At 52.4% G+C, this 26306-nt stretch overlaps 1 protein-coding gene and 1 pseudogene across 7 annotated transcripts in view; one reads left to right on the top strand and one right to left on the bottom strand.

The window, feature by feature from the left end:
- Nucleotides 1-1797: 1797 nt before the first annotated feature.
- GFI1B (growth factor independent 1B transcriptional repressor) overlaps nt 1798-26306 on the bottom strand; it is a 31087-nt gene continuing 6578 nt past the window's right edge. For 2 of the 7 annotated variants that reach the window (XM_077851222.1, XM_077851225.1), the window contains exons 2-10: nt 15599-15793; nt 14418-14545; nt 13579-13937; nt 6659-6778; nt 6034-6171; nt 5311-5573; nt 4390-4527; nt 3150-3414; nt 1798-2615 (exon numbers count right to left, since the gene is read on the bottom strand). In XM_077851222.1, coding sequence (XP_077707348.1) covers nt 2437-2615; nt 3150-3414; nt 4390-4527; nt 5311-5573; nt 6034-6171; nt 6659-6758 — 1083 coding nt within the window. In that variant the 5' untranslated portion in view covers nt 6759-6778; nt 13579-13937; nt 14418-14545; nt 15599-15793 and the 3' untranslated portion in view covers nt 1798-2436. Of the gene's footprint in view, nt 2616-3149; nt 3415-4389; nt 4528-5310; nt 5574-6033; nt 6172-6658; nt 6782-13578; nt 13938-14417; nt 14546-15598; nt 15794-26306 lie in introns of all 7 variants that reach the window. The other 5 variants (XM_077851223.1, XM_077851227.1, XM_077851224.1 and 2 more) reach the window with 4 other exon arrangements.
- Nucleotides 25047-26157, top strand: LOC144285720 (malate dehydrogenase, mitochondrial pseudogene; annotated as a pseudogene).

Here is a 26306-nt window from a genome sequence, read left to right as displayed (position 1 = left end):
TGTGTGTGTGTGTGTGTGTGTGTGTGTCCATCCCCAGCACCCTCCCTTGCCCCTGCCGTGGAGCAATGGAATGAACACTTATGCCAGGCCCGGCCCTGATGTGTGGCTCCCCCTCTCTGGGTTCCACTGTGTCCATGGAAAGGAGCAGAGGAGGAAGCAGGTGGTGTCCAAGGCTTTGTGGGGACCACCCACGGACAGGGGCCTGCAGAGGAGGCCAGGTGACCACCCTCCTATGCAAATCTCAACCCCCTACCCCTGCCTCCGCACACCTGACCAGGCACTCTGGTTGCAGTAAACAGAGCCTCTGGAACAAAGTGCAGCAGGAGTCCTGCCTGGCCAGACCCAGGGCCTGGGAGTTGGGGGGTTGCAGTTCCCCAGGAGGCCTCAGAACCCCACAGATTCACAGCAGAGAAGCGGGTTGGGGTAAGTATCTGCAGGTGTCATTGGGAGGAAAGGTAAAGAGAGACTTGAAGACCACTTTGCCTTGGAATCAGGTTCTAATCCCAGCTCTGCACTTGCCTGCTGTGTGATCTTCGGCACGTTAGCCACCCTGAGATTCCACCAACCCCCTCTGTAAAATGGGATCATAATACCTCCTTCGCAGAGAGTTGTGCATGTTAGATTTGATATGTGGAAACCCTGGGGCCTGCTCAGTACCTGGAAGAGACTCATTCAGAAACACCCTTTGCTGTGGGCCAGGTGTGGGCTTGGTGCTGAGAGCACCAGAGACATCTTCCTGGCAGAGGGGAAAGTCACCCATGTACAACTGCCACTGCAGGTTCATAAGTGGGCAGCGCAAGGAGCTCAGACTTCAGAGGTGGGAGAGCTGCTGGGTGGAATGACCAAGGGAGGCTTCTTGGAGGAGGCAGCATTTGAGTGAGCCTCATAGGATGGTCAGGACTTCAAAAGGGGACACTCATGGCCTAGCAGCACTTAGCAAGTTCTAAGCCCTGCTCACTGCTGTGCACACGCGTCCTTCCAACAGACCAGGAAGCTCCATCACATCATACAGCTAGGGAAGGGTGGCACCGAGCTTAAGCGAGTCCCCTCTGCAAAGTCCTTTTGCCATGTAAGGCTCTAGGGACTAGGACACGGATGTCATCTTTGAGGGCCATTATTCAGCACACCACAGGATTACACCAAGAACCTGGGGGATGGGAGGATTACCCTGGATAATCCAGGGGAGCCCCCTGTGACGACAAGTCTCCTTCCAAGATGGGGAAGAATGTCAGAGAGAAGGATGAGGCGGGTGATAGAAGCAGAGGCCAGAGCGTCCTGCTTCCCCAACGGATGAAGCAGCCACAGCTGAGGGCTGCTGCGGCCTCTGCCCTGGAGGCTCCAACAGGAACACATCTCCCACCCTGTCAGTCAGTAGCTCAAGAGCTTTCTCCACCATTGTTTTTTTGTTTTTTTTTGTTTTACATTTAATTTTTTTTGAAAAGTAATTTTTTTTTTAAGATTTTGTTTATTTATTCATTAGAGACACAGAGAGAGGCAGCCATAGGCAAAGAGAGAAGCAGGCTACATGCAGGAGGTCTGATGTGGGACTCGATCCCAGGACTCTGAGATAATGCCCTGAGCCAAAGGCAGACACTTAACCACTGAGCCACCCAGGCGTCCCTAAAAAGTAATTTCTATAGCCAACGCGGGGCTCGAACTTACAACGCAAGATCAAGAGTCACGTGGTTCAACAATTGCGCCAGCCTGGTGCCCCAGCTTTCTCAGCCTTTTACAGCTCCCGGCCATCCCTTCCCAAAGCCGAACTTGCACCCAGGAGGCACTTAATAAACACTGGTCAAAGGTAAATAAATTGGTGTCTTTATTTTTATTTACAGCAGTTCTTTTGAGAGCAGTGACCCCTGGTTTCTCCAGCCCCGCGGCCTGAAAGCAGAACCGGGACCCCCGTGGCTAGCTGAGTGCCAGTCAGAAGTGGGGGACAGCCAGCACATGTGGCTGAAGCAGAGGGGTATTTGGCCTTCCACTGGGGCAGGAGGCAGCTCTGGCCATGGTGGCGGCCAGAAAAAGGCCCCCCCAGAAACGAGATCCCAGCATGGTAGGCTGCAGGCAGAGGGGGAGGATTTCTCTGTGGATTCCAGTTCGGGATTATTCTTGGCATCCCTGTCCATGGGCGGGGGGTTTTGGGAGGGGTGGCGCTACGCTGGCCATCCGGTCTCTGCCCTGGGGAAGGTGCCCAAGCTCAGACCTCAAAACAACTTCAGCTCAGAAAAGACCCAGCCCAGTTCCCACATTTTGCAGCAGGAAAAAAAAAAATTGGTCCAAAGAGGGAAAGCAACTTGCTTGAGGTCACGCAGCAATTTTGTGAGTCTCAAAACAAGCTGAGAGATTCCTGTCCAGTGCGATCTCCAGGAGACAGGGAATCTGGGTGCACGAGGCTAGCCTCCCTCCGGTCCCAGGATCTCGGGGGCAGGTGCAGCTTCACTTGAGGTTGTGCTGGCTCTCGCGGTGCCTCCGCAGGTCCACCTTTCGCTGGAAGCCCTTGGTGCAGAGCTCACAGCTGAAGGGCTTGAAGCCGGTGTGCTTCCGGCTGTGGGTGATGAGGTTGGAGCTCTGGCTGAAGGCCTTGCCGCACACCTGGCACTTGTGCGGCTTCTCGCCTGCGGGCAGCAAGGACCAGGTCAGGGCCATCTGTGCCGGGCCCCTCGCCCCCGTGCCCTGCGTTTTTCACCAAACTCTGTTGTGTGTCATCTCACGGCTTTAGGAAAGAACTACAGAGGGGAGGCAGGAGAGCAGCAGCTCTGTCACCCCCTACCCCCGCCCCCCAGGGTTGCACCCTGATCGGACGGGGCCCGGGTCCGTCCCGTTTATCAATGCGCCCAGCGCCCAGTGCCAAAGAGGCTCTTGGTTAACAGCCAAGCAGTGACCCACTGGAGGAATGCATGCGTGACAAATCCACCTGCTAGACTCACTTGTACCCACACATCACACTTGTGCTGTTTCCTTTCCAGTGCTTTCCCTACACATTAAATGCGCATCTAAGGAACAGTGTGGCCAGGGGAGCACTCCTCACTCAGTGACCTGACCCCACTCCTGTCCGAAGCGGGGACCTTGTATAGGGGGAGGGAGGGGACGTGGGGACAGGGCTCTGCTGGTCAAGGGGACCTGGGTCGCACGAGGGGCGGGCACCTCACCGGTGTGGATGTAGGTGTGCTTCTTCATGTCCGATTTCTGGTGGAAACGCTTGCCGCAGAACTGGCAGGGGTAGGGCCGTGTGTCTGAGTGGATGAGCAGGTGTGTGGACAGGGTGGACGAGCGCTTGAAGGCTTTGCCGCACATCCGGCACTCGAAGCTGCGCTCCTGCCGGAGGAAACGAGGCCCCGGGGGGTCAGGAGCCGGCGGGGCCTCGAGACCCGGGACTGCCACGCTGGGTGCAGGACTGGGCCCTGCCGGGATCCCCTGAGGAACAGGACACTTGTTGGGGTGGCCTCGAGAACAGGTCCTGGGGGAGCAGGACCCAGAGACCCCCCATTTCTGCCTCCCAAGGGGGACTGAGGCATGGGGCCGGAGAGGCCACCTATGGGTTTTTCCCTGTAACCTTTACTGTATCCCAGCCAAATAAGCCTCAACACATGTTTGTTGATTGACTCATAGACTGACTGGCCAAGGGCATGATCATGGGCTTCCCAGTGCTTTGGTTGAGTCTGTCTGTATTACTGGGGCCAGATTCTGGCTTCTGTCCCAATAAGCCATGGGACCTTAGCCAAGTCATTTAGCCTCTGGATACTCAGTTTCCTTATCTGTACATTAGAGCAGCAGTAATGAACTCAAAGGGTAGAGAGGGGAGCCGGCAACAGGCACATGATGCGTGCTCACCAGTGGATCTCATGACCACATCCTGCCTTTCCCACCTGAGCTTTCATAGACTCTGGTGTTAGCAACTTGGGTCGGTCATCTTGGGTGCTTTTCCCGGAGTGGAATATTCAAGAAAAGCTAAGTGGGACAAGATGGACATCGAAGCCTGACCCCAAGATTCTAAAACCCGAGAGCCTCAAAGCTGAGGCCACACAGAAATGAGCCTCGTAAACATCCCTCTCCCCCGCCCCGAAGTCTCACTGGGCCAGGAGCCTCTTCCAGCAGCACGTGAGCCTATTCGGTCCAGCAGGGAGGGAAGAATGTTAAGAGTAGGTGTTGGGAAAACTGTAATGTAACTAGCGCTAAAAGCACAAATATTCATTATAAAGAACAAATTAAAGTATATATTATATAATAATCTTTACAAGGGGGTTTTGGGGACCCAGATAAGGGAGTTAAGGACCATTGATCTGTGCCACCCTCAGGGGCAAGGCGAGAGACTCCATCATAGCCCCTCAGCTGCCTACGGAAGGCGCAGAGCAGGAATGGGGGGGGTCCTGTGCTTGGCCAGCTGCCCACCTGGGAGTGGACGTGTGTGTGCTGCTCCAGGCTCACGGCGTGGCCGAAGGTTTTGCCACAGACGTCACAGGCGAAGGGCCGGGTCCCGCTGTGGGAGCGGCGGACATGCACCTCAAGCCCATGTGGGGTGGAGAACACCTGGGGGCAGGGGCAGAGTGTGAGGCCACGGGGGGCTGCGGAGAGGGAGCTGGGCCTGGGGTCCCACGGCCACCCCCCCTCCACCTCCATGCCCAGGCACAGGTGGGCATTAGGCAGGAGGAGCACGGGATTGCCAATTCTGCTGGCATTTGCTGTGTGTCCTGGGGAGGTCCCCTTGCCTCTCTGTGGCTGGGTTTCCTGTCTACAAAATGGGGCTGTGGGAGCAGGTCAAAGGTCCCTGCTGGCGCTACCTAGGGGCTAAAGAGCCTAGTGGTTAAGAGCCAGGAGGTCGCTAGAGCCACATTTGAATGTCAGTTACTGCTATCTACTTGATGTGTGCTCTTGGGCTGGTGACTCAACCTCTCTGAGCCTTTTGTCCACATCCCAGGGCTCACGCATGTCAAGTGCTTAGCGCCAGACGGGCAACACAGCCAGGGCTCATGGTCCTCATTCTCATGGTGAGGACAAGCAATTTTTTTTTTAAGATTTTATTTATTTATTCGTGAGAGAGGCAGAGACACAGGCAGAGGGAGAAGCAAGCTCCATGCAGGGAGCCCAATGCGGGACTCAATCCTGGGACCCCAGAATCACGCCCGGGGCCAAGGCAGGCACTAAACCGCTGAGCCACCCAGGGATCCCTGAGGACAAGCATTTTCAACCCACCGAAGGACCCAGGATCCATAGCATAGGGAGCACTCAGCTGTGAACACCTGCAGCTGCCAGGGACCTGGAGCGAGGCTGCAGAGCAGCACCTGTGAGCCCACCCACGCTGCAGCTGCTCACCTTGTTGCACTTGATGCAGTGGTAGGCATCCATGCCCGGGGAGCAGCGGAGGCTGAAGTCCAGGGGCGGCTCGGTGCTGGGCACCAGAGGGCTGCCGTACAGGCTGACGGAGCGCTCAAGGAAGGCAGACTGCATGGTGGAGGGGGCCTGCCGGTAGCTGTGGCCATAGGACGAGGCCAGGGCATCCCAGGAGAAGCTGGGCTTGTAGAACGGGGGTGAGTCGGAGTCCCTGTCCTGGGATCGGGGCATTACGGCAGGGCCCTCTGTGAAGAGTGGGACACACGAATGGGGGTGACTCATTGATAATTAGGACACCACTTCCCCAGCACTTTCTACCTAATGACCCCATGCTAAGGGTTCTGGTGTTAGCCCAAACTATTTACTGCAGGAGAGGGTCTGGGTCTTCATTGTGGCTTCCCAGCTTTACAGCCCAGAAATTCCCCCCAACACCTGCAGAGTGCCTGCCTCACCCACTGCATCGGCCTGCCCAGCTGCTTCTTCTGACCCACCACACAGAAGCTCTCATCTGGGGTGAGCTCCCCATCCTAGAGGGTCCAAGCAGAAGCTAGAGAGTTCACATTGTATCCAGATGACTTTGTTGATCTTTCCTGACTCCAGAACTCCAAGGATCCCTGCTTCCATGAGCCCATCCACCCTCCATTCCACTTGCACTGACTGGCAGGCAATGGCCGGGGGCAGGGGTGGTGGTGCTGGCCTGGGTACCTGGCACCAAGGTCATCCTGGTCAGGCTCTGGTCCAGCTCCAGTTCTGGCTCCCGTTTGAGATCAGTCCAGGTCAGGCGCTGGTTTGGGAACAGGGTGCTGAGGACAGGAGTGTTGCTCAGGACCTGGCCCCTGGCCCCTGTGGGGAGACAAGACCATCAGAGCCACAGGCTACAGCTCTGGGAAGAGGGAGCGGGGGTGGGAGGGAGGTGGTGGAGGGGGACTCCCTTCCCAGGAGATGGGGACCCAGAGACCCACTTGCTCCTGTCCAAGTTGCTCACATGTATGGGCCCTGCTCAGGATGGTGGGAGCAGGGTGGAGGCTGAGGGGAACACTGGCCCCTTCCTGAGGAGAACTCCTAGACCAGTGTTTGTTTTCCGAGCACCTGGCCTCAGTCCTAGATCTTTTCTGAGTCTGGCTCAGCCCCACATGCCAGCTGCTGAGGACCAGCTCCGATCCTGATGCCCCCATCATTCCAAGGGGTCAGAAGAGATGGGTGCATTCATTCATTCATTCACTCAGTCAACATTTACTGAGCTTCTGCTTGCAGAAGGGATGCTGCTGCAACCCCAACACAAGGAGGCAGGGAGCCCTGGGTGGGTGCAGCGGGGAGAGCTCTAACTCACCAGGGCCAAGGGCGGGAGACCAGACCGGTTCATCTTCCTGGACGCGAGGCTGGTGGTAGGTGTGAGCCTTCTTGCTCTTTACCAGGAAGGACCGTGGCATTGTAAGCGTGCACCTCACACCTGCTGGGCTGGGTGAGAGGGAGGAACAGTTAGGAAGGACACGGGGGCAACAGCCTCTGTACTTTAGAGCCTCCTCCTGAAATCAGAATCCACTGTCCCGGGCTGAATCGTGTCCCCCAGAAGGTCATGTTTACCCGGAACCTGAGAATGTGATCGTATTTGGAAATAGGGTCTTTGCAGCTTTAACCAACCTAAGACAGGGTCATACTGAGTTGGGGTGGACCCTAAGTCCAATAGGTCTAGGGTTCTTGGAAGAAGAGGGATCTTGGGGCACAAATACACAGAGACACAGGGAGAACACTGTCTGGAGGCGGGAGCAGAGGTGGAAGGGATGCAGCTACAAGCCAAGGGCACCAAGGATGCACTGGCCCCATCCAGAGGTAGAGGGGAGGGCAGAGGGGGAAGCACTAGCCAAGGGAGAGGCCACGCACAGACTCTCCCCCAGAACCTCCAGAAGGAACTGACCTTGCAGACACCTTGATTTTGGATCTCTAGACTCCAGAATGTTGAAAGAATAAATTTTGTGCTGTTGGAAGCCACCCAGTTTCGGGGACTTTGCTACAGTGGTTACAAAATTCTAATCTGCCCTCCGCCACCCACTACCTCCCTTGCTAGGAAGTTAATATGCCCACCTTCTAGAAAACCCCCAGGGTCAGTGTGCTCCTGCCCACAAGCCCTGAGTGGCCCTGGGAGCAGAGAAGGAAGGGCAGGGGTGTCTCCAAACGTGACACACCATGGGCCTTGCATCCAGAAAGCTGCATTTGCGCCCCTGTGGGATCTGCATTCGGAGGCTACGTACGAAAGGGACGGTCTGAGCTCAGGTTTCGGGGTCAGATGCTCATGGGTTAGAATCTCAGCTCACCTGCTGTGCCCTTTGGGGCAGACGTTTAACCTCTCTGGGCCTATTCTGTTTTCTGTAAGTTGCAGTATCCAGGCTGGTGGTGCCAGAGAGTGCATCTTACATGCTCAGCGCTTATCATAGTGGGGGTGTTGTGGGGAGACAGGTTGCAACATGGAGGGGGCACCTCAATTGCAAAGCCACATTACTGTGGCACTGAGCAGGGCTGCACCTTATCCATGGTGCCAGCCCAGAGCCTGGTGCCCAGAGCGGGAGGAGCCTTCTCTCGTTTTCTGAGTGGGGTGGAAGGGAGGGTTGGAGTCCTGTGTTAGGGCTCAAGGCCCGAGAGGACCCCCGCACTCCAGCCCACTGGGAAGCCAGAGGGTATGTCGTGCACATGGAGGAAGAGGCCAATGTCCAGCAATTGCAGGAACTAAGTGGTGGGCAGCCCAGCTCAGCCCCATCATCCCCGAATCCCCCGGTCAGGGGGTAAAGGGAGATTGGAGGCCCAAATCAGGAAAGAGATCTGCCCTTGGTCCTGAGCGGGGGTTGGGAGGGGCAGAGCCGCTCAGCCTGAACACCTGGACTCTCCCAGCTTGCCATGGGGAGAGCGTCTCCTGCCCCCACTCCCCCCAGGTGTTTCACATCCTTGTGCTCAGGCCATGAGGCTCTCCTGAGGGGAGACAGAGAACATCTAAGTGGTCCTTCCTTCTCACCATCCCCAGGCTGCGCCCAGGCAGGAGTTCAGGAAATCCTTTGCCAATACCATTCCTGGTGGCTCCTTTGCTGGTCCCATTCCCAGGTGTGGGTCAGGAGCCCCCTTCCAGGCCAGCCACCTTGCGAGGCTAAGGGGTGATAGGGCCAAGCGCGGGAAAAGGATTACAGCTGCTCCAACAGCAGCCAGTGCTGGGTGATAAGGCCAAGGCGAGGAGCCAGCTGGGAGGAGGGAGATTAGAGAGGGCAGCTTGGAGGCCTGCCTTTGGAGCAGGCTCAGGGAGTCGTCCCTTCCCCCAGGGGTGACCCCAAGCCAGGCAGGAGAGGGACCTCCAGCTGTGCCCGGGCCTGTCTGCCCCTCACCAGAGCCCCCAGGGCATCAGGAGTCTGCTGAGGCCACTCCACCCCGGGGCAATGCTAGACCCTGCCCTCCCCACTATAAGCTTCAGTGTCCAGTCTAAATGGGGATGGGGTCAGAAGCCACCTGCCCGTGACTGTTGTGGCAGAAAGGACCTCTACTGCAAGCAAGTGTGCAAAGTGCTCGGCATAATGCTGAGGCTGCAGGAGAACAGAGCAGGTGGTGGCATCTCAGCCCACGGGAGGGGAAGCCTCAGGAAGGTAGGCACAGCCTGCGTCCTGTCCTGTCCAGTCTGGTCACTTCCCCCGTCTGGTTGCAGTACCCTGCCGAAGCAGGTGGGCTCTGGGGACAGGGACGAGCCCTGGACCAGGAGCAGGGACATGCTTCACACCCTTCCTCTCTGGGATCTGAAATGAAGAGGTAGGACCTGAAGGCTCTGGTCCAGCTGTCAGATTTTGCCCTCACCAGGCTTGCCTGGCCTGCTGTCTCCCCCAGGCTTGTCAGGAAGCCCGCGGTGGCCTTATCTGCTGGGGGCAGTCTTCCTTCTGCCTCTTCCCCCTCCCCGGCCAGGACTCCTCTCACCATCATCCCCTCCTTCCCCCTTCTAACTCTTGGCTCCAGGAATCCCCTGGGGAGGCCAGACCCTGGGCCAAGCCAGAGGAAACCCACACATGCCCGGGAAGGCAAGGGGCTGCGTGGTTTTGCCTTTTGTTCTGGGGGTGCCTCCAAGGGCCACAGTCTATCAAAAGATGATTTATCTTTTTTTTTTTTTACATAGTATTCTATTAGAAGGCAACAAGGACAAAAGGTAGGCAATGAGAACCTGCTGGAATGCCAGGAGATACTTGTTGTAGCCAGGATCTGCGTAGCCTTAGCTCCGTTAAATTGGACCTGTGAGCTGTGTCGCTACTGTCCCATTTCCTGGAGGAGGAATTGAGGCTCAGAGACTGGCTCATGATCCCAGGCAGATCCCAGGCTGTCCCGCAGGCCTCTGCACTCTCGACTGTCAGACCACGGGGTGGGCACTTATTTGGTGTGGAGATAACTGCACTGACATGCTAAGGAAGGTGTCTGAAGCTCTGGTGTGCATTATGCCATCAAACTGACAGCCACTGGGGGCAAGAGAAGCAGTGATTGTCTTCTGGGCTCACAGGGGACACTGAGGCCGAGGGAATAAAGTGGCTCGTCCAGGCCCCAATGGGTTCTTGTCCTGCTGGGACTTGACTCCTGGCCCGGGGCCCTGCTTGTTGGCATCTGTGGTCTTTCCAGCCACCCATGAAGACAGCCTGCCTGGAGCAGGGAGAGAAGGCTGGTTGGTGGGACAAGATGGTTGAAAAATCAAATTCTTTTGATTTCTATCTTTTCTAGAACCCAGAAGCTCCACATGGGTTCCTGAAGGGTTTTGAGCAGAGAGGCAGGAGAGAAAGACTCCCTCAGGAAGCTTTGGTGTTCCCTTGGACTCAGAGCCTGACACCATAGAGGTCAACTGCTTAGCAGTCAGGACAACACAAGTTCATGAGCAACGGGTCCCAGCTTCTGGGGTCTCTGGCTGGAAGAAGGGGACTCTCAGGGCTGACTCTCATGACCCACTCAGAGCCTCCGATCTATCTCCTCAACCTTCCCTCCCCAGAACGTTCTCTCAGTTAAGCCTGGCAGGGTGGCACAGCCAACCCTGTGGCCCAGCCATCAAGCTCCCCGTGAGGACACACCAGGAGAACTTCCTTTTGGCCCCTGTTAGCTGAGTTAAAAAAAAAAAAAAAAAAAAAAAAAAAAACAGGAACCAATCACCTGTACTGTAGTTAATTAACAACCACACCGTTTTGATTCACACGAACCATTCTGAGAAAGAGCTCTGAGCAGAGATTGTGAAAGAACCCTAAGATTTCTTCATGAGACAGAGGCCTTGATGGTATCGGCCTCCGGAAAGAGACTTGCTGTTAACATCTCTTCCAAAACTCTCCATCCCAATAGAGGGTGCCCTGACCCCAAGTCAGAATCTTGGCCCACACCCCTCCTTCCAGGTTAACTAGCAGCTGCAGCCTAGTTGCTTCCACACAATGAGGTGCCACGGGCCTCCTGTGGGGCGGAGTCTGATTTTGTGACCTTGAGCTTGACCGCATCAGCCTCCAACCTGGAGCTTGGTACTCCTATCTCTCAAAAGGGACCGTTGGACTAAGAGATTTCTAAACTTCCCTTTAGCATTAAAATCCCATGCACAGTTTGTTGATCTTCAGCGCCTTGTTGACCTGCCTTGACTATGAGCCTCATCACTCGGGTTCCCTTTTTGGAAGTGTTGGGTAAGACTGCTGTTTCTCAGAGTCTGTGACAGAGGACCCTTTGGACTTCCTTTATGTTTAAAGACATGACTCAAGGGGAAACACAAACAAACAAAAAAAAAACCCTTTCCATGTAGGAGTCAGGGGAAATGGGCCTGGGTCACATTAGGGGCCCCCAACAGAAAGAGGTCATTGTTTGTGTTTGTAGCTTCCAAGCAGTTGTCACATGTCTCCTCCTGAGTTCAAAGGCTGCAATGTCACAGAGGAGTGAGTCAACTTCTGAGCTGATACCCAAAAGAATCGAAAGCAGGGAAAAAACATGTTTGTACACCCAAATTCACGGCTGCATTATTCGCAGAACCCAAAAGATGGAAGCAGCCCAGGTGTCCATCGACAGACAATGGATGAACGCTAATTGGTGTATCCATACAAGGGAACATTATTCAGCCTTAAAAAGGAAGGAACACCTGCCACAGCGTAGATGAATCTTGAGGACCTCACTAAGCAAAATATGCCAGTCACAAAAAAGATGAATGCTGCAGGACTCTGCTTATATGAGATCCCTGGAGACGTCAGACTAGTAGAGATGGAAAGGACAGTGGTGAGAGCCAGGTGCTCAGGGAGGAGAAGAGAGGGGAGTCAGTGTCTGATGGGGACAGCATTTCAGTTAAGAAGATGAAGAGAATTCTGGAGATGGCAATGGTTGTACAACACTGAGAACGCATTTAATGCTACAGAAATTGTACACTTGGGATGCCTGGAATGGCCTTTGGCTTGGGTCATGATCCTGGGGTCCTGGGATTGAGTCCTGTATTGGTTCCCTGTGGGGAGCCTGCTCCTCCCTCTGCCTGTGTTTCTGCCTCTCTCTGTGTGTCTCTCATGAATAAATAAATAAAATCTTTTTTTAATTATATTTTTAAGATTTTATTTATTTATTCATGAGAGACACACACAGAGAGAGAGAGAGAGAGAGAGAGAGAGAGAGAGAGGCAGAGACACAGGCAGAGGGAGAAGCAGGCTCCATGCAGGAAGCCCGACGGGACTCGATCCCAGGTCTCCAGGATCACACCCTGGGCTGAAGGCGGCGCTAAACCGCTGAGCCACCCAGGCTGCCCAATAAATAAAATCTTTAAGAAAAAAAAAAAAAAAGAAATTGTACACTTAAAAGTGATTAAAATGGTTGCTTCCCTGCAAAGTATATTTCACTACAATAGAAACAAAAATGAGTGAACAGAACATTCCCTGAACATTTCTGAACTGGAGCAGCTCCCATTGGTTTGAGTTCCTGAAAACTCAACAACAACAACAAATCCTCCCTCTGCATTTAAGGAGGGCTAAGGTTTTCTGCTGCTTCTGAAAAGGGATGAGAGAATCATATGTGATCTGGCTTTTTTCCCAGGGGCGATTTGGTCCCAGAACCTTCGGGGTTCTCCAAGAGGACCCCGACCCCACCCACCATCCCAAAAGCCTTAAGAAAATGTCCTGCATTGTTTTTGAGTAACTCCATCCATTAAACCCAACGCAGATATGGCTTTCTGAGGCTTCCCAGGCACGTTCTGCAGGGAAATAAGCACACCAACCTCCCCAAATCTTGAGTTGGAGGATCCCTCACACATCTCCTTATTCAAAGAGTTCCTTGTGCATCAATTCCAAGGTGCACCTTGCCATCTTGCCACCTTGCTGAGACTAAAATCTACCCATTCATTGCCTGCTAAGAAATATTCAGGAGGCGTGAGCAGGTGCCGCTCAGCTAGTTGCTACCACATGCATGCCCAGAGCCTGCAAATTAATTTGCCCCCTCCAGGAAACTCATGAAAGCTGAGGACTTTCCCCTAAGAAAAATATACACAAGCACATACCCACAGCTATTCTATAGACATGCCCCCCACAACCCCATTGCCTTAACAAGCCCTATTTTAGAGCAGATGCTTCACCCCAGATGCCCAGACTTTAAACTTGGCCTTTTCTTCAAAATTAGGTAGAAAAGACTGAGATGCCACCTGCCCTTCTGCAGCTTTCTTGTTCCTGGAGGCTGGGGTTGGGGGTGGTGGACAAACGCATTTTCTCTCGCCCCCTCACGAGGTTCTCTGGATGAGAGGGCACTCGCTCTCGAGGTGCCCCAGGAACTCAGGTGCAGGGCATCTGGGAGTGTGGGATGCTGGAGATAGAACTTCCCCCAGAGTTCTCCGATTTTATAGATGAGGAAAGCTCAGGGTGCTGGGGGACGGGGAGGGGGGGGCAGCCAGTCGGTGCCTGAGGAGCCACACTGAGCCAGGCACCTGAACGAGTGTCGCCCCCATGCTCTGCCCAGGTCCCTGGGAGAGCTGGGGTTGCGGGCATGAGCTGGCACACACGGGCGATCTCCCACCGACCCCAGTGGGCTTTGGAAAGGCTGTTTATGCATGTTGGTGGAGGGTGGAACTCCTATAGGGCTCTTTCTCCCACCGCCTCCTCTCCACGGGGTTCAAGGGCTGAAAGCTGCATCCTGTGAAAGAGATATCCCAGTCCACCTTATTCTTCCTGTAACTGTCAAAGGGCCCCGGTGACCTGCCTGGAAACAATCTAAGTCAGACATGCAAATTTAAAAAGAAGAGGCTGGGATGACAGCCCTCACCTGTCCCCAGCTCTGCCGTCCGGTCCCTGCCGCGGTGTTGGTGGGAACCTCGCAGTCTCTCTGGGGATCGGCTCCACTCTGTCAACCTCGCACTCTCTGCTCCAATAGATACTTCTCCTTCCCCCCCCCAACCACTCTCTCTGTGTGTTTTTTTTTTTCTTTCCTCTTCTGTTCCCCTCCTTGATTTTCAATCTGATTATTTGTGTCAAAATCTGGCGGTGAAGGAACAGCCAATAGAGAGCGCCCGAGCGCTGGGCTGCATTTGCTTATCAAAGCTCCCCCGGGCTCCGACTCGACGCTCCCGCCAGCCCTCCTCCCCGGGAGCCCGCTCTGCGCCCGGACATTTCAGCTACCGCAGGCTGGAAAAGAGAGGAATGGTTAAATCAGTCTGTTTTTAAAATTAAAGTTAAGGGGACGCTTGGGTGGTTCCGCCAATGAAGTGTCTGCCTTCTGTGCAGGTGGTGATCCCGGGGTCCTGGGATTGAGTCCTGCATCGGGCTCCCTGCTCTGCGGGGAATCTGCTTCTCCCTCTCCCTCTGCCTGCTTCTCCCTCTGCCTCTCTCAAATAAATAAATAAGATCTTAAAAAAAATAAAATTAAAGTTAAAAATAAAACACTTATATACCTAATTTTGCATAAACTCAGAAGTTTCTGGGGCACCTGGGTGGCTCCATGCTTGAGCATCTGCCTTGGGCTCAGGGCATGATCTTGGGGTCCTGGGATAGAGTCCCACATCGGGCTCCCAACAGGGAGCCTGCTTCTCCCTCTGCCTGTGTCTCTGCCTCTTTCTCTGTCTCTCATGAAAAAATAAATAAAATCTTTTAAAAAAAGCAACAAACCTCATAACTTTCCTTAGTCTTTCCTTCCTTCCTCTGTCTCTGCTCCATCTCAAGCCAGCAGCGCTCTGCTCCAAAGCCACTGCAGACCCCTCTTAGGCAGGCCCCTCTTGTCCTTGCACAGGTGACCTCTGAGAAGAAAAGTCAAAGTCACCCTTCCCCAACTTGGACCCCAGAACAGGGGAAGGAGCCAGTGAGGTGCGCCCCAGCGGTGTCCCCAAGCCCTCAGCCCGCTCCGGGCTCAGGGTCCCAGGCCCTGCGTGTGTCGCCATCTGGTGGCCGCAGAGGAGACTGGGGAGGCCCAGGTCTGTGGGGTCAGTTGGCACAGCTAGCCTTGTACATCACATCCCCCTTGGCACGGAGCCCCATTCCCGGATCCCCCACTTTTCCCTCCTTTGCCCCTCCAGCCTGATTTCAGGAGGATTTGCATAAGAGGAACACTCACAAAACAGAGCACTGTTAGGCTGATTTGCATGCTCTTCAAGCCCCAGCACTGGAGAGATTATGTTTCCCTCATAAAGAAAACAAGTCTGGCGACAGAAAGCCCCAACTTAAACTGCAGGTCTGGAGCCCCAACATGAGGAGAAAGGCGGTTTGTGGGGAGGCTTCTCTGCTGCGAGGCCAGCCTGGAGGTCAGCGGGACCTACGATGCTGTGGGGGCCCGGGTCCCAACCTACAGGCCCTACCCCAGAGATGGAGACGGTCACCCTCTTGCACCCTCTTCGGTAGAGAGAGTGTGGGAACATCTGGAATATTCTTTGGATGTTCCGCATTGCTAACAGTCAACTGGAACTGTTTATCATTACGCAGAAAATGTAAGACAATCCAAGGACATTGAGAAAATTTCCCATTTCTTCCCATTCTCGCTCCATGGTACAGGCGTATCCATATTCGTCTTGTCCAGTGGGTCTTTCTTTTTTTCCGTCGGCTGTTATTTTATTTAAGTACTTCCCAAATTCCCTTGGGGCTTTTTTTTTTTAAGATTTTATTTATTTATTCATGAGAGACACGGAGAGAGAAGCAGAGACACAGACAGAGGGAGAAGCAGGCTCCATGCAGGGAGCCCGATGTGGGACTCGATCCGGGGTCTCCAGGCACACGCCCTGGGCTGAAGGCGGCGCCAAACCGCTGAGCCACCGGGCTGCCCTCCCTTGGGGCTTTTATGAGCATATTTAAGAGCTCACCTCACCGACCCCTTTCTTCATTCGGAGTGTTTCGCTGTTTGGGATAAAGCTGCCGTGTTGGATTACGCAGTTCAGCTGCCGCTCTAGGTTGGTAAACCCATTTGGGGTCTTTATCTTCCCCCTGTAGTAACCGACTCGAGCCAGACGGGACCCGTCCTGAGTGCCTTCCTGGTCTCACAGGTGGGACAGAGTATCCTGAAAGTTGCAAATTGGACTCATAAGTTCGGTGATGTAAACGTGTATGCAAAGTCATGAGCTTCAATGAGGCTAATGGAAGGGACATCTTGGTTGATGCCAGGCTGATCTTAGTCAGGAGGAGGAAAGTAGGGAAGAATGTCTAAAAAGAGTAATAGGTTTAAAGAGCTGGAGGCAAAAAAATAAAAAAAAATAAAGAGCTGGAGGCAGGACCTTCAGTGAACTGACAGCAGCCAAGTTCAGTACCGGTAGACAGTAGAGGGTAGAAGGGGAGGGAGAGATGAGCCTAGAATGGAGCAGGAATTTAAAAACCTGACTTAAAAACCTTGGCGGGTGGAGGGGGGGCTGGTGAGCAGCCCCGATGGCTCAGCGGTTTAGCTCCAGCTTCAGCCCAGGGCCTGATCCTGGAGACCCAGGACTGAATCCCACGTCGCGCTCCCTGCATGGAGCCTGCTTCTCCCTCTGCCTGTTTCTGCCTCTCTCTCTCTCTCTCTCTCTCTCTCTCTCTCTCATGAATAAATAAATAAAATCTTTAAAAAAATAAAAAATAAAAACCTTCAATGGGGACACCTGGGTGGCTCAGTGGTTGCGCATCTGCCTTCGGCTCAGGGCCTGATCCCAGGGTTCTGGGATCGAGTCCTGCATCGGGCTCCCTTCAAGGAGCCTGCTTCTCCCTCTGCCTATGTCTCTGCCTCTCTCTCTCCCTCTCTCTCTCTCTCTCTCATGAATAAATACATAAAATCTTAAAAAAAAATCTTCAAAGATTTCCCTCTACCTAACAGGACACAGCTTTAGCTTCAGAGATCAGCAATGTTTTTCACAGTGTTAGACTGTTTTCAAATGACAGCACTTTTTCTAATGCAAGTTGCAGAAACCCAGTTTATACTCATTGAATAACAGCAACCAAACAATTAGTTCATGGCACTGAAGAGTCCAGCTTCAGGCATGGCTGGATCCAGAAGCTCGGACGATATTGTTTAGACCTCATTCATGCCTGCCTCAGGACATTTGCATTTTTTGGTCCCTTCTGCTTGGATGGCCTAACTTCCAGATCTCCCCCACGATTGGCTCATTCGGGTCTCAGCTGTAATGTCATCTTGGTGGAGAGACTTTCTTGGCCATCGACTAAAGCAGGACCTTCCCACCCCAGCCACTTTCTGCCCCATCATCCTACCCTTTTGCTCTTCTTGGCAACCACAAATATCCGGAAATGCCCTGTTATTACCTTTTTATTGATCTCTTGTTTGGCCTGACTGCCCACCTGGAATGTAGGCCATACAAGAGCAGGGGTGGCATTTGCCTGGCTCACAATAGTGTATGGTGGACACTAGGGATGTGTTCACAGGGTGAATGAATGAACGAATGAATGAATCCGTGCATGCTTCTCTCTTTCTCCATGTCTCAGCTTGGCTGTCTTCCCCGGGGCTGAGATCACCAACACTGGCAGCTGCAGTCTATGATCTTGGAAATACCGGTGAAAAGAAAGCCCCTTCCCGGGTAGTTTGAACAGGAGGCCTTGAGCTGACTCACAAACCATCATCCCTGCACCAATCACTGTGGCTGGGGGAGGGCCTTGGGCTCTGAGTTGGCCACGAGTGGCCCACCCTTCTGCCCCAACCTCGAGGAGGCAGGGTTGATTTGGGAGGAAAGCGCTTGTCACCATGCAGAATGAGGCCAGAAAGGTGTTTGGGCCATGGCTCTGACCTTCCACTTTCTGAGCATCTTCTCATTGTCACCTGAACACACTATGTCCTTTCCTGTTGGAGACAAAATTCCTTTGCCCTTCCTGTTCCCCAAGTCCAGAACATTCTTTTCTTCCATCTTCTCTTTTGCTGCCTCATTCTGCTCTCACCTTCTCCAGGAGGCCTTCCTAGATGCCCACAGTCCCTGAGGCCACCCACCACAGCCCTTGGAGTCTCTGTCAGTTGGGCCTGAGCTGCTTCTCTGTGGGATCAGCAGCCACCTGTGGGTAGGAGTCGTCTCAGCAGGCAGGGGCACAGCCGACCTCGGGGATGCTGGCTGAATTAGTGACTGCTGCCCTCGGGCCTGGCAGCAGGCAGTGTGCAGAGCTCCCTACCCCCTGTGCAGACACTCCAGGCCGGCGCAGGTGGGCTTGGTGAGGGAGATGAGGGGGGTGAACGTGCTGTGCTGGGCAGGCAGCACGAGGGTCCAGGCTGTGGTCCCAGCACCAGCTGGCATTAGCTGTGTGACCTTGGGCACCTTTCTGGCTTTGGCTTAGGATGGCCGCACAAGGTGGAATGCAACAAACACGAGCTGAGTCCACCCACCCTGGAACTTGAGGATGGACTGGGTGGTCCTTACTCTGGGGCTGGGGTGCCCAGGGGGCCGCTGTGCCCCAGGGCCATCCTCCTCCACCAGAAAAGCTCCTGCTCTCTGCCTTCCCGTGACTCAGTCATTCGGGGGAGATTCTGGAGCTCTTTCCCAGCCCAGGCTCCTTGCCAGGAGCTGCAGGCAGTTGAGGGGGCGGGAGCCCCACTTGCAAACACAGCCTGCACTGGCGTGTGGCAGTGCCCTGCCAGAGGCAACTCCAACACTGGCGTCCTGCTTTTCCACGGAAAGCAACTCATCAGACCGCCACAAGGTGGCTCTTGCCTCCTTTTCTTCTGGTGAAAACCTGTCAGTCCATCCATCCATCCTTCCACCTATCTAACTACTGCTTAAATTAAAAGAGTGATATATGATCTGTGTAGAAAGAAAAAAGTAAGAGTATTCATCTCCTCCATGTGTGTTAAATTTTTCTTTCTCCCCCTCCCCCACCCCCTCTCCCCCTCCCTCCTTCCCCCCTCCCTTTCCCTTCCTCCCCTCTCCCTCCCTCCCTCCCTTTCCCTTTCTCCCCTCCTTCTCTTCCCCTCCCTCTCTTCCCCTCCCTCCCTCCTACCGCCTTCCCCTCCCTCCCTCACCTCCCTCCCTCCCACTCCCTTTCTCCCTTTCCCCTCTCCACAAATGCATAGGTGCCTATAATGTTTTTCAACTCAAACAAATCTTTGCTGACCCTTTGCTATTGTGTACCACACAGTCAGGCAATGCCTCCCCCAGTCTGTGAGCTCCTCCATCCTGCCTCCATGAATCTCATGATAAGGATGGGAAACACCCCTTGGAAGACCATGAGGCCGGATTCTGGGGTGCCCTCACTCCCCAAGGTGGTCGGTTTGCCCTAGTGAAGCACGGGAGGAGGGGTGCTCTGCTCAGGCACAGGGTGTGGGTAAGCAGCCCCAGGGTCTGTGTTCCTGTCTGGAGCCTCCCAGCAACCCTGGCAGGGGTGTTAAACAGGGCTCATGGGGACCCCCATCCCAAGGTTTAGGAGATAACAGACAACAGAGAAGCCCACCTGCTCCATCCACCCCCACTGTGACTTCTCATGGGAACCCTCCTCAGAAAGTTTCCAACAATTCCCCTCTAGCAAATGTGAAACCCCATTCTGGGGACTAGAGAGGCAAGGGGGCCCCAGATCCCCACATTCAGCCATCTGCCACTTCAGAAGGGGAAACTGAGCCTAGACAACCCTAAGAAGCAGAGCCAGGACTGGGACCCTGGCCTCCTAGTCTTCTTGCAAAGCCCCTGATAACAGTAACAGTTCTTTTACTGGCTCTAACCTAGGTTTGTTACTTGTGTCTTATAAAACATAAATCCCTGGTAGCAACCATCAGAGAAGATTCTAGTTCTCCAGTCACTGGGGTGAAATGGAAGCATCGTAGTGGCATTCAGACCCGGGGTTGCAGCCTGGTCTTCACACCTACCAGCTGCAGGACCTCGACCAGGCACCAGCCTCCTCTGAGCCTCACACTTTACGTCTGCGAAATTGGGGCTGAGGATAATGCTTCCTTGGGGGTATTGTAGGTAGGAAAGGAGCAAATACAGGCAAAAACATTTATAAATGCTAAAACTCTTTGTAGCTGCGAGTTATTATTTCTCAGCAGAGATATTTAGTAGCTGGTGATAGGATTCATCGATTTCTCTCCAAGGAGATGGTCAGGAGCAGTCTTAGCTGCTAGGGACACGAAAGAAGAAAAACAGGGCATGTCAGCCTGAGTGCTATCAGGTGGGCTGTGCTCATTTACATGGCAGGCTGATTATTAATGAAATGCCTGACATTTGGTTACTGCTGTCATCTCCCCATGACTTCCATGTTTATGTTCCCTGGCTACTCACGGGAAGCTCATTCAGAGGCTGCAGACGGGAGGATGGGCCAAAAGCTCGGTGACCTGGGCCAGACTGGGTGCGGGGGCTTCACAAGCTGTGGCTCTCTGAGTCTGTGAGAGCATCTTGCCACTTGGAATCACCCACCAAATGATGGGAAACCAAGAACCACTGCCTGGGTGTGGCTGACACCATAGCCAAGTGCGGTCCCCCACTCTGACTCCCCAGAGATTCCCCAGCATCATTAAGCATGTGATGCATGAATGCAAGTCTGTGCATGCGAGTGTGTGTGTGTATGTGTGTGTGTCCACTAGCCCAGCCATGGGAGGAGGACGGGCTCACCTCCCTAATTGAGCCCCAGTGAGGAACACCCCCAGCAGGTGAAGGCCTTGCTGCCTGGCTAGAGGAGTTTGCCAAGGCTACTGGGAAGGGAGAGGCTTTGTCTCCCTCCAACGCCCAACCTGGGCCTGGGGCCCTTGCTGCAGCCTCTAGACCCAGGAAGCGAAGCCTCAAAGGAACACGGAGGTTGGGAGTTGGAGGAAAGACATTTGGGGAGCAGGCACACAGCTTTGCAGAGGACTAAAAATTCACACTTGTCTGGGAAAGAGCCTTCTCGCAAGGCTCATCCACACGAGGAGCATCCTGCAGGCTACACTGTGTGGAATCCACAGCAGAGGGGCTTCCAGCTTCTGCAATTTGCACTCAGTTTACATCTATTTTGCATGTATTAGCTGCCTTCACCAATTTTCAAGCTACCTTTTTAAAAAAAAAATTTATTTAATTATTCATGAGAGACAGAGAGAGAGAGAGAGAGAGGCAGAGACACAGGCAGAGGCAGAAGCAGGCCCCATGCAGAAAGCCTGATGTGGGACTCCATCCCAGGACCCCGGGATCACACTCTGAGCCAAAGGCAGACGCTCAACTTCTGAGCCACCCAGGCGTCCCTTCAGGCTACGTTTCATCAGAGCTGACTGAAGGACCAGCATTCTTCTCCTCCTGTTGCTTCTTATCACCCCGTGAGCATGCAGAAAGGTTGCCTCCACTGAAGAAAGCGGTCTAGATGCTGGCCTGGGGAGGAGGAAGACCCAGTGCCCTTTCGACTCAGACAGTATGTCCTTGGAAGGTGGCATGTCCATGCATTTCTGCAAGATGAGCAGTTTGTAGATTAAAAAGGACACACACATGTCCTCCTTTGGGAAGCAGGGAAGGGTTCTTTACAAACCATTCTGCCCAGACTCAGCCGTTCCACTCCTGTGTATGCACCTAAAAGCATCCAAAGGAGGAACTCAAAGAGCTATGTGTACTCATGTTCACAGCAGAAGTATTCACAACCACCAAGTGGGGGAAGCTACCCAACTGTCTATCGATGGGGACACGAATCAACAGTCTACACAGTGCCTGGGTGGCTCAGTGGGTTAAGCATCCAACTTCAGCTCAGGTCATGATCTCAGGGTCCTGGGATGGAGCCCTGCATCGGGCTCCCTGCTCATCTGGGGGTCTGCTTGAGATTCTCTCCCTCTCCCCCTGTCTCTCCCGTACCTCTCTAAAATAATCTTTTTTTCTTTTTTAAAAAGTTAATTTATTTTATTTAAATTCATTTAATTAACATATAGTGTATTATTAGTTTTAGAAGTCAGTGAATCATCAATTTTATATAACACCCAGTGCTCATCACATCATGTGCCCTTCTTCATGCCCATCACCCAGTTACTCCAACCCCCCACCCCTCCAGCAATCCTCAGTTTGTTTCCTATGATTAAGAGTCTTTTATGGTTTGTCTCCCTCTCTGATTTTGTCTTGTTTTATTTTTCCCTCTCTTCCCCTACACTCCTCTGCTTTGTTTCTTAAATTCCACCTGTGAGTGGAAACTTATCCTTGTCTTTCTCTGATTGACTTATTTCGCTTAGCATAATACACTCTAGTTCCAACTGCATCATTGCAAATGGCAAATACATAAATAAATCTTCAAAAAAATAGACAAGCACAGTCTATCCAGACAGTGGAATATTATTCAGCCTTCAAAGGAAGGATACCCTGACACACGAGAAGACATGGATGAGCCTAGGGGACAAGATGCTGAGTGACTCCAGCCAGACACAGAAGGATAAATCCTGTAGGATTCCATGTGAATAAGGGATGTACGGAAGGAAGTCAAAATCAGAGACAGAAAGAAGGATGGCAGGTTCCAGGGGCTGGGAAAAGGGAAAAGGGAAATGCGGAGTTAGTACTTCATGGGCACCAAGTTTCAGTTTTGCAAGAGGAAAAAGTTCTAGAGAGGCATGGTGCTGATGGCTGCTCGACAGTGTGAATATGCCTTGTGGCATGGGCCTGGGCACATAAAAGTGGTTAAGATGGTAAATGTTGTGTAGTGCGGATTTTGTCACAATTTAAGAACAAGCCATCCTGCCCCACCCCTCTTTTTCATAGATGGAGAAAGTGGAGGTGCAGGGAGGAACTGACAGGTCTGGAGTCCAGAGGACTTCACCATCCCGTGATCAGAATCACAGATTTTCCTTCACTGTCTCTTCCCATTAATTTTTGCTCTTCGAATATTTTTTTCAAGTTTTTATTATGAAACATTTCAAACAGGAAAGCAAATGAAACACGTCTAATGGGCACCTCTATATCCACCACTGTGACTCAATAGTAGTTACATTTGCCTAGTGTGGCTTATCTCTCTATATGCATACGTATGTTTTTTTCCTTATAAAACATTCTTTTTTTTTTTTTTTTTTTTTTTTTTTTTTATGATAGTCACAGAGAGAGAGAGAGAGGCAGAGACACAGGCAGAGGGAGAAGCAGGCTCCATGCACCGGGAGCCCGATGTGGGACTCGACTCGATCCTGGGTCTCCAGGATCCCGCCCTGGGCCAAAGGCAGGCGCCAAACCGCTGCGCCACCCAGGGATCCCCTTATAAAACATTCTGAAGGTGTGCTGCAGACATCATGATGCTTTACCCATAAATACTTGAGCGTGCATCTCTGAAAAACAGATATTTCTTGCATCATCACGTCACTACAGTTATTGAATTATCAATCGTTCCCCAATCCCATTGGATATCCTGCCCATATTCACATTTTTGCAGTCCCCCCCCCCCTTTTTTTTAGAGTTGCTCTTTTAGAATCAGGATCCTGCCCAATTTTGAGTGGTGTTGGCTTGCTTTTGTCTCCTTTGTGACACAACAGCGCCCCCTACCCCTTTTTTTGGACATTGTTTTTGTTTTAGGGGTTTTCTTTTTCCACCTATATAAGCCCGACCAGTCTGGTGGAAGGTCCTGCATTCGAGCTTTGTCTGATTCCTCATGGTGCTGTCTACCACATACCCACTGGAAGTTGGGGCCAAGGCTTGAGTAGATTCATGTGGGATGTTTTAGATGTGGCTACTTCCCCTGTGATGCTACGGACTGCATGGTATTGGACGACCCTAAAGGCGGGTTGCCCCCACCAGAGTGATGCGCAGTCTGGTCAGCTAGTTAATGTGGTGACAGCCATTCTCATCATCATAAAGGTGAGTTGCAGAGTAATCTGTGAGGTAGGACTGTCCTTAGGCAAGCATCCTCCTCCTTCCCCCATGGCTTTGGCACCCACTACTGGTCCTTGCCTGAGTCAGTCCTTTTGCTGGAGGTTACGTATAATAATTCTTCAAATCCTACCATTCTTCCTCTATTTGTCTTCTGGCACCTTTTCTGTAAAGAGATTTCCTTCATAAACTGTGAATGAGCCACAGTTCTTCCAAAAATGAAAACGTAAATGATTAATCTTTTCTCATTAATTGCTAATTTTCATCATAAGATGTTGGCATAATTAGATTTTTTTTTTTTTGCTCTTCTCTCCTCTTTCTTCCCTTTAAATTTGAATATCAGTATAAAGTCATGGGTTTTTATTTATTCAACGTAACTGATGAATTATAGAAATTCCTTTTTATGGTCAATGTGTCAGTTTCTGAGGGCTGTTATAACAAATGACCACAACTGTGTGGCTTAAGACAACAGAAATTTATTCCCCCATGGTTCTGGAGGCCAGAGGTCTGAACTCAGGGGTGCCTGGGGGTTCAACTGGTGAAGCATTTGCCTTCAGCTCAGGTCATGATCCCAGGATCCTGGAATGGAGCCCCATGTCAGGCTCTCTTCTCAGCAGAAAGCCTGCTTCTCCCTCTCACTCTGCCTGCTGCTACCCCTGCTCCCCACTCATGCTCTCTCTCTCTAATAAATAAAACCTTTTTAAAAACAATTTATTTAATCATGAGAGACACACAGAGAGAGAGGCAGAGAGAGAAGCAGACTCCATGCAGGGAGCCGATGTGGGACTTGATCCCAGGACTCTAGGATCGCGCCCTAGGTAGAAGGCAGGCGCTAAACCGCTGAGCCACCCAGAGATCCCTAAATAAAATCTTAAAAAAAAAAAAAAAAAGAAATCTGAACTCAATTACATTTCTTTTTCCGTGAACTTTCTGTTTGTGTTTTGACCTTTTCTGCTATGAAATAATTGTGTTTTTTAATACAATTATTAAGAGTTCTCTGAACATGTTAGGAGGCTTGTGCTATAAGTTGCAAATACTTTCTCTCAGCTTATTTCTTTTCTGACTTTGCTTATTTTCTTCCTGCCATGCAAAAGTTGTTCTGTTTTGAGAGGCTGTCTAATTTGTTGGCCTTTTCTTTTGTTGCGTCTGACTTTTCGGCCATTTCTGGAAAGATTTTTTTTCATCTGAGTCCAAAAATTCACTAATGTTGTTTTCTTCCAGCACTTGTGTGTTGTTACTTTCGACAGAGCTCTAGTCCCTTAGGAGTTTATTCTGGCATAGAGTGTGAGGTAGGGATCTAAACTTAAAATGATCCCTGTGTATTCTTCAGAGGAGACACGACTAACATAGAACCTCTAATTGAGAATTCCGGTGCTTTGTGGAGCAGGGGAGGTGTCATGGTGAATATGAGACTAACACGGGGCCTCTGTGGAATGTGGCCCTGCACACAGCACTGCAAGGGAGGAACAGAGGTATGATGGGGATTTGCCCAAAAAGACAGCCAGCTCAGCATTTCCAAGTTAAATTAGTAGGCATCAGAGTCAAGGTTAAACCTTTGGCAATATTCAACAGACAACACACAGGGTCATTGGTGTCACCTGCCAGCCGCCAGTTCCTTCGCCTGCTGTTCGGCTCCCTGCCTGCTCCAACCAACATGCTCTCCGCCCTCGCCCGCCCTGCACGCTCTCCACTGCAGCTTCAGCTCCCCGGCCCAGAACAATGCTAAGGTAGCCGTGCTTGGGGCTTCCGGAGGAATTGGGCAGCCCCTTGCACTTTTTCTCAAGAACAACCCCTTAGTGAACCGCCTGACCCTCTACGATATTGCTCATAGGCCTGGAGAGGCCACAGGTCTGAGCCACATTGAGACCAGAGCAACCGTGAAAGGCTACCTCGGACCTGAGCAGCTGCTGGATTGCCTCAAAGCCTGCGATGTGGTGGTTATTCCAGCCCGAGTCCCAAGAAAACCAGGCGTGACACGGGACAACCTGTTCAACACCACTGCCTCAATTGTGGCCACCCTGACTGCTGCCGGCACCCAGTATTGCCCTGAGGCCACGATCTGCATCATTTCAAATCCGGTCAACTCCACCATCCCAATTGCATTGGAGGTTTTCAAGAAACATAAACTTACGACTCCAATAAAATCTTTGGGGTGACGACCCTGGACATTGTCAGGGCCAACACTTTCATTGCAGAACTGAAGGGTTTGGATCCCATGTGAGTCAATGTTCCTGTCATTGGCGGTCATGCCGGGAAGACCATCATCCCCCCCCCTCCCCAATCTCTCAGTGCACTCCCAAGGTGGACCTTCCCCAGGACCAGCTGACTGGGTGGATCCAGGAGGCCACACGGAGGTGGTGAAGGCCAAAGCTGGAGCAGGCTCTGCCACCCTGCCCATGGTGGGGAGGGCGTATGCTGGAGCCCGGTTTGTCTTCTGCCTTGTGGATGCAATGAACGGAAAGGAAGGAGTTGTTGAATGTTCCTTCGTTAAATCCCAGGAAGCAGACTGTGCCTATTTCTCCACATCGTTACTGCTGGGGGAAAAGAGCATCAAAAAAGAATCTAGGCATTGGCAAGATCTCCCCTTTTGAAGAGAAGATGATAGTGGAAACCATCCCCGAGCTGAAGCCCTCCATCAAGAAGGGAGAGGAGTTTGTGAAGAACATGAAATGAGAGGGCAGGCAGCTAGCAGTTTCCCCAACTTATGAAGGCATCATGTCCCTGCAAAGCCATCTCCTGTCCTCAGGTTTCCGTTGTTAACCAAACCGCGAGTGTCATGTTAATGTCGCCACCCCTTCCAATTGCAGGTCCATCGATGCGTGCATCAATAAAAGCA

The sequence above is a fragment of the Canis aureus genome, chromosome 16 (genome assembly GCF_053574225.1).
Source record: "Canis aureus isolate CA01 chromosome 16, VMU_Caureus_v.1.0, whole genome shotgun sequence".
Taxonomy (NCBI): domain Eukaryota; kingdom Metazoa; phylum Chordata; class Mammalia; order Carnivora; family Canidae; genus Canis; species Canis aureus.
The sequence above is the reverse complement of the archived record's forward strand: the minus strand, read 5'-3'. Positions and strand labels throughout refer to the sequence as shown.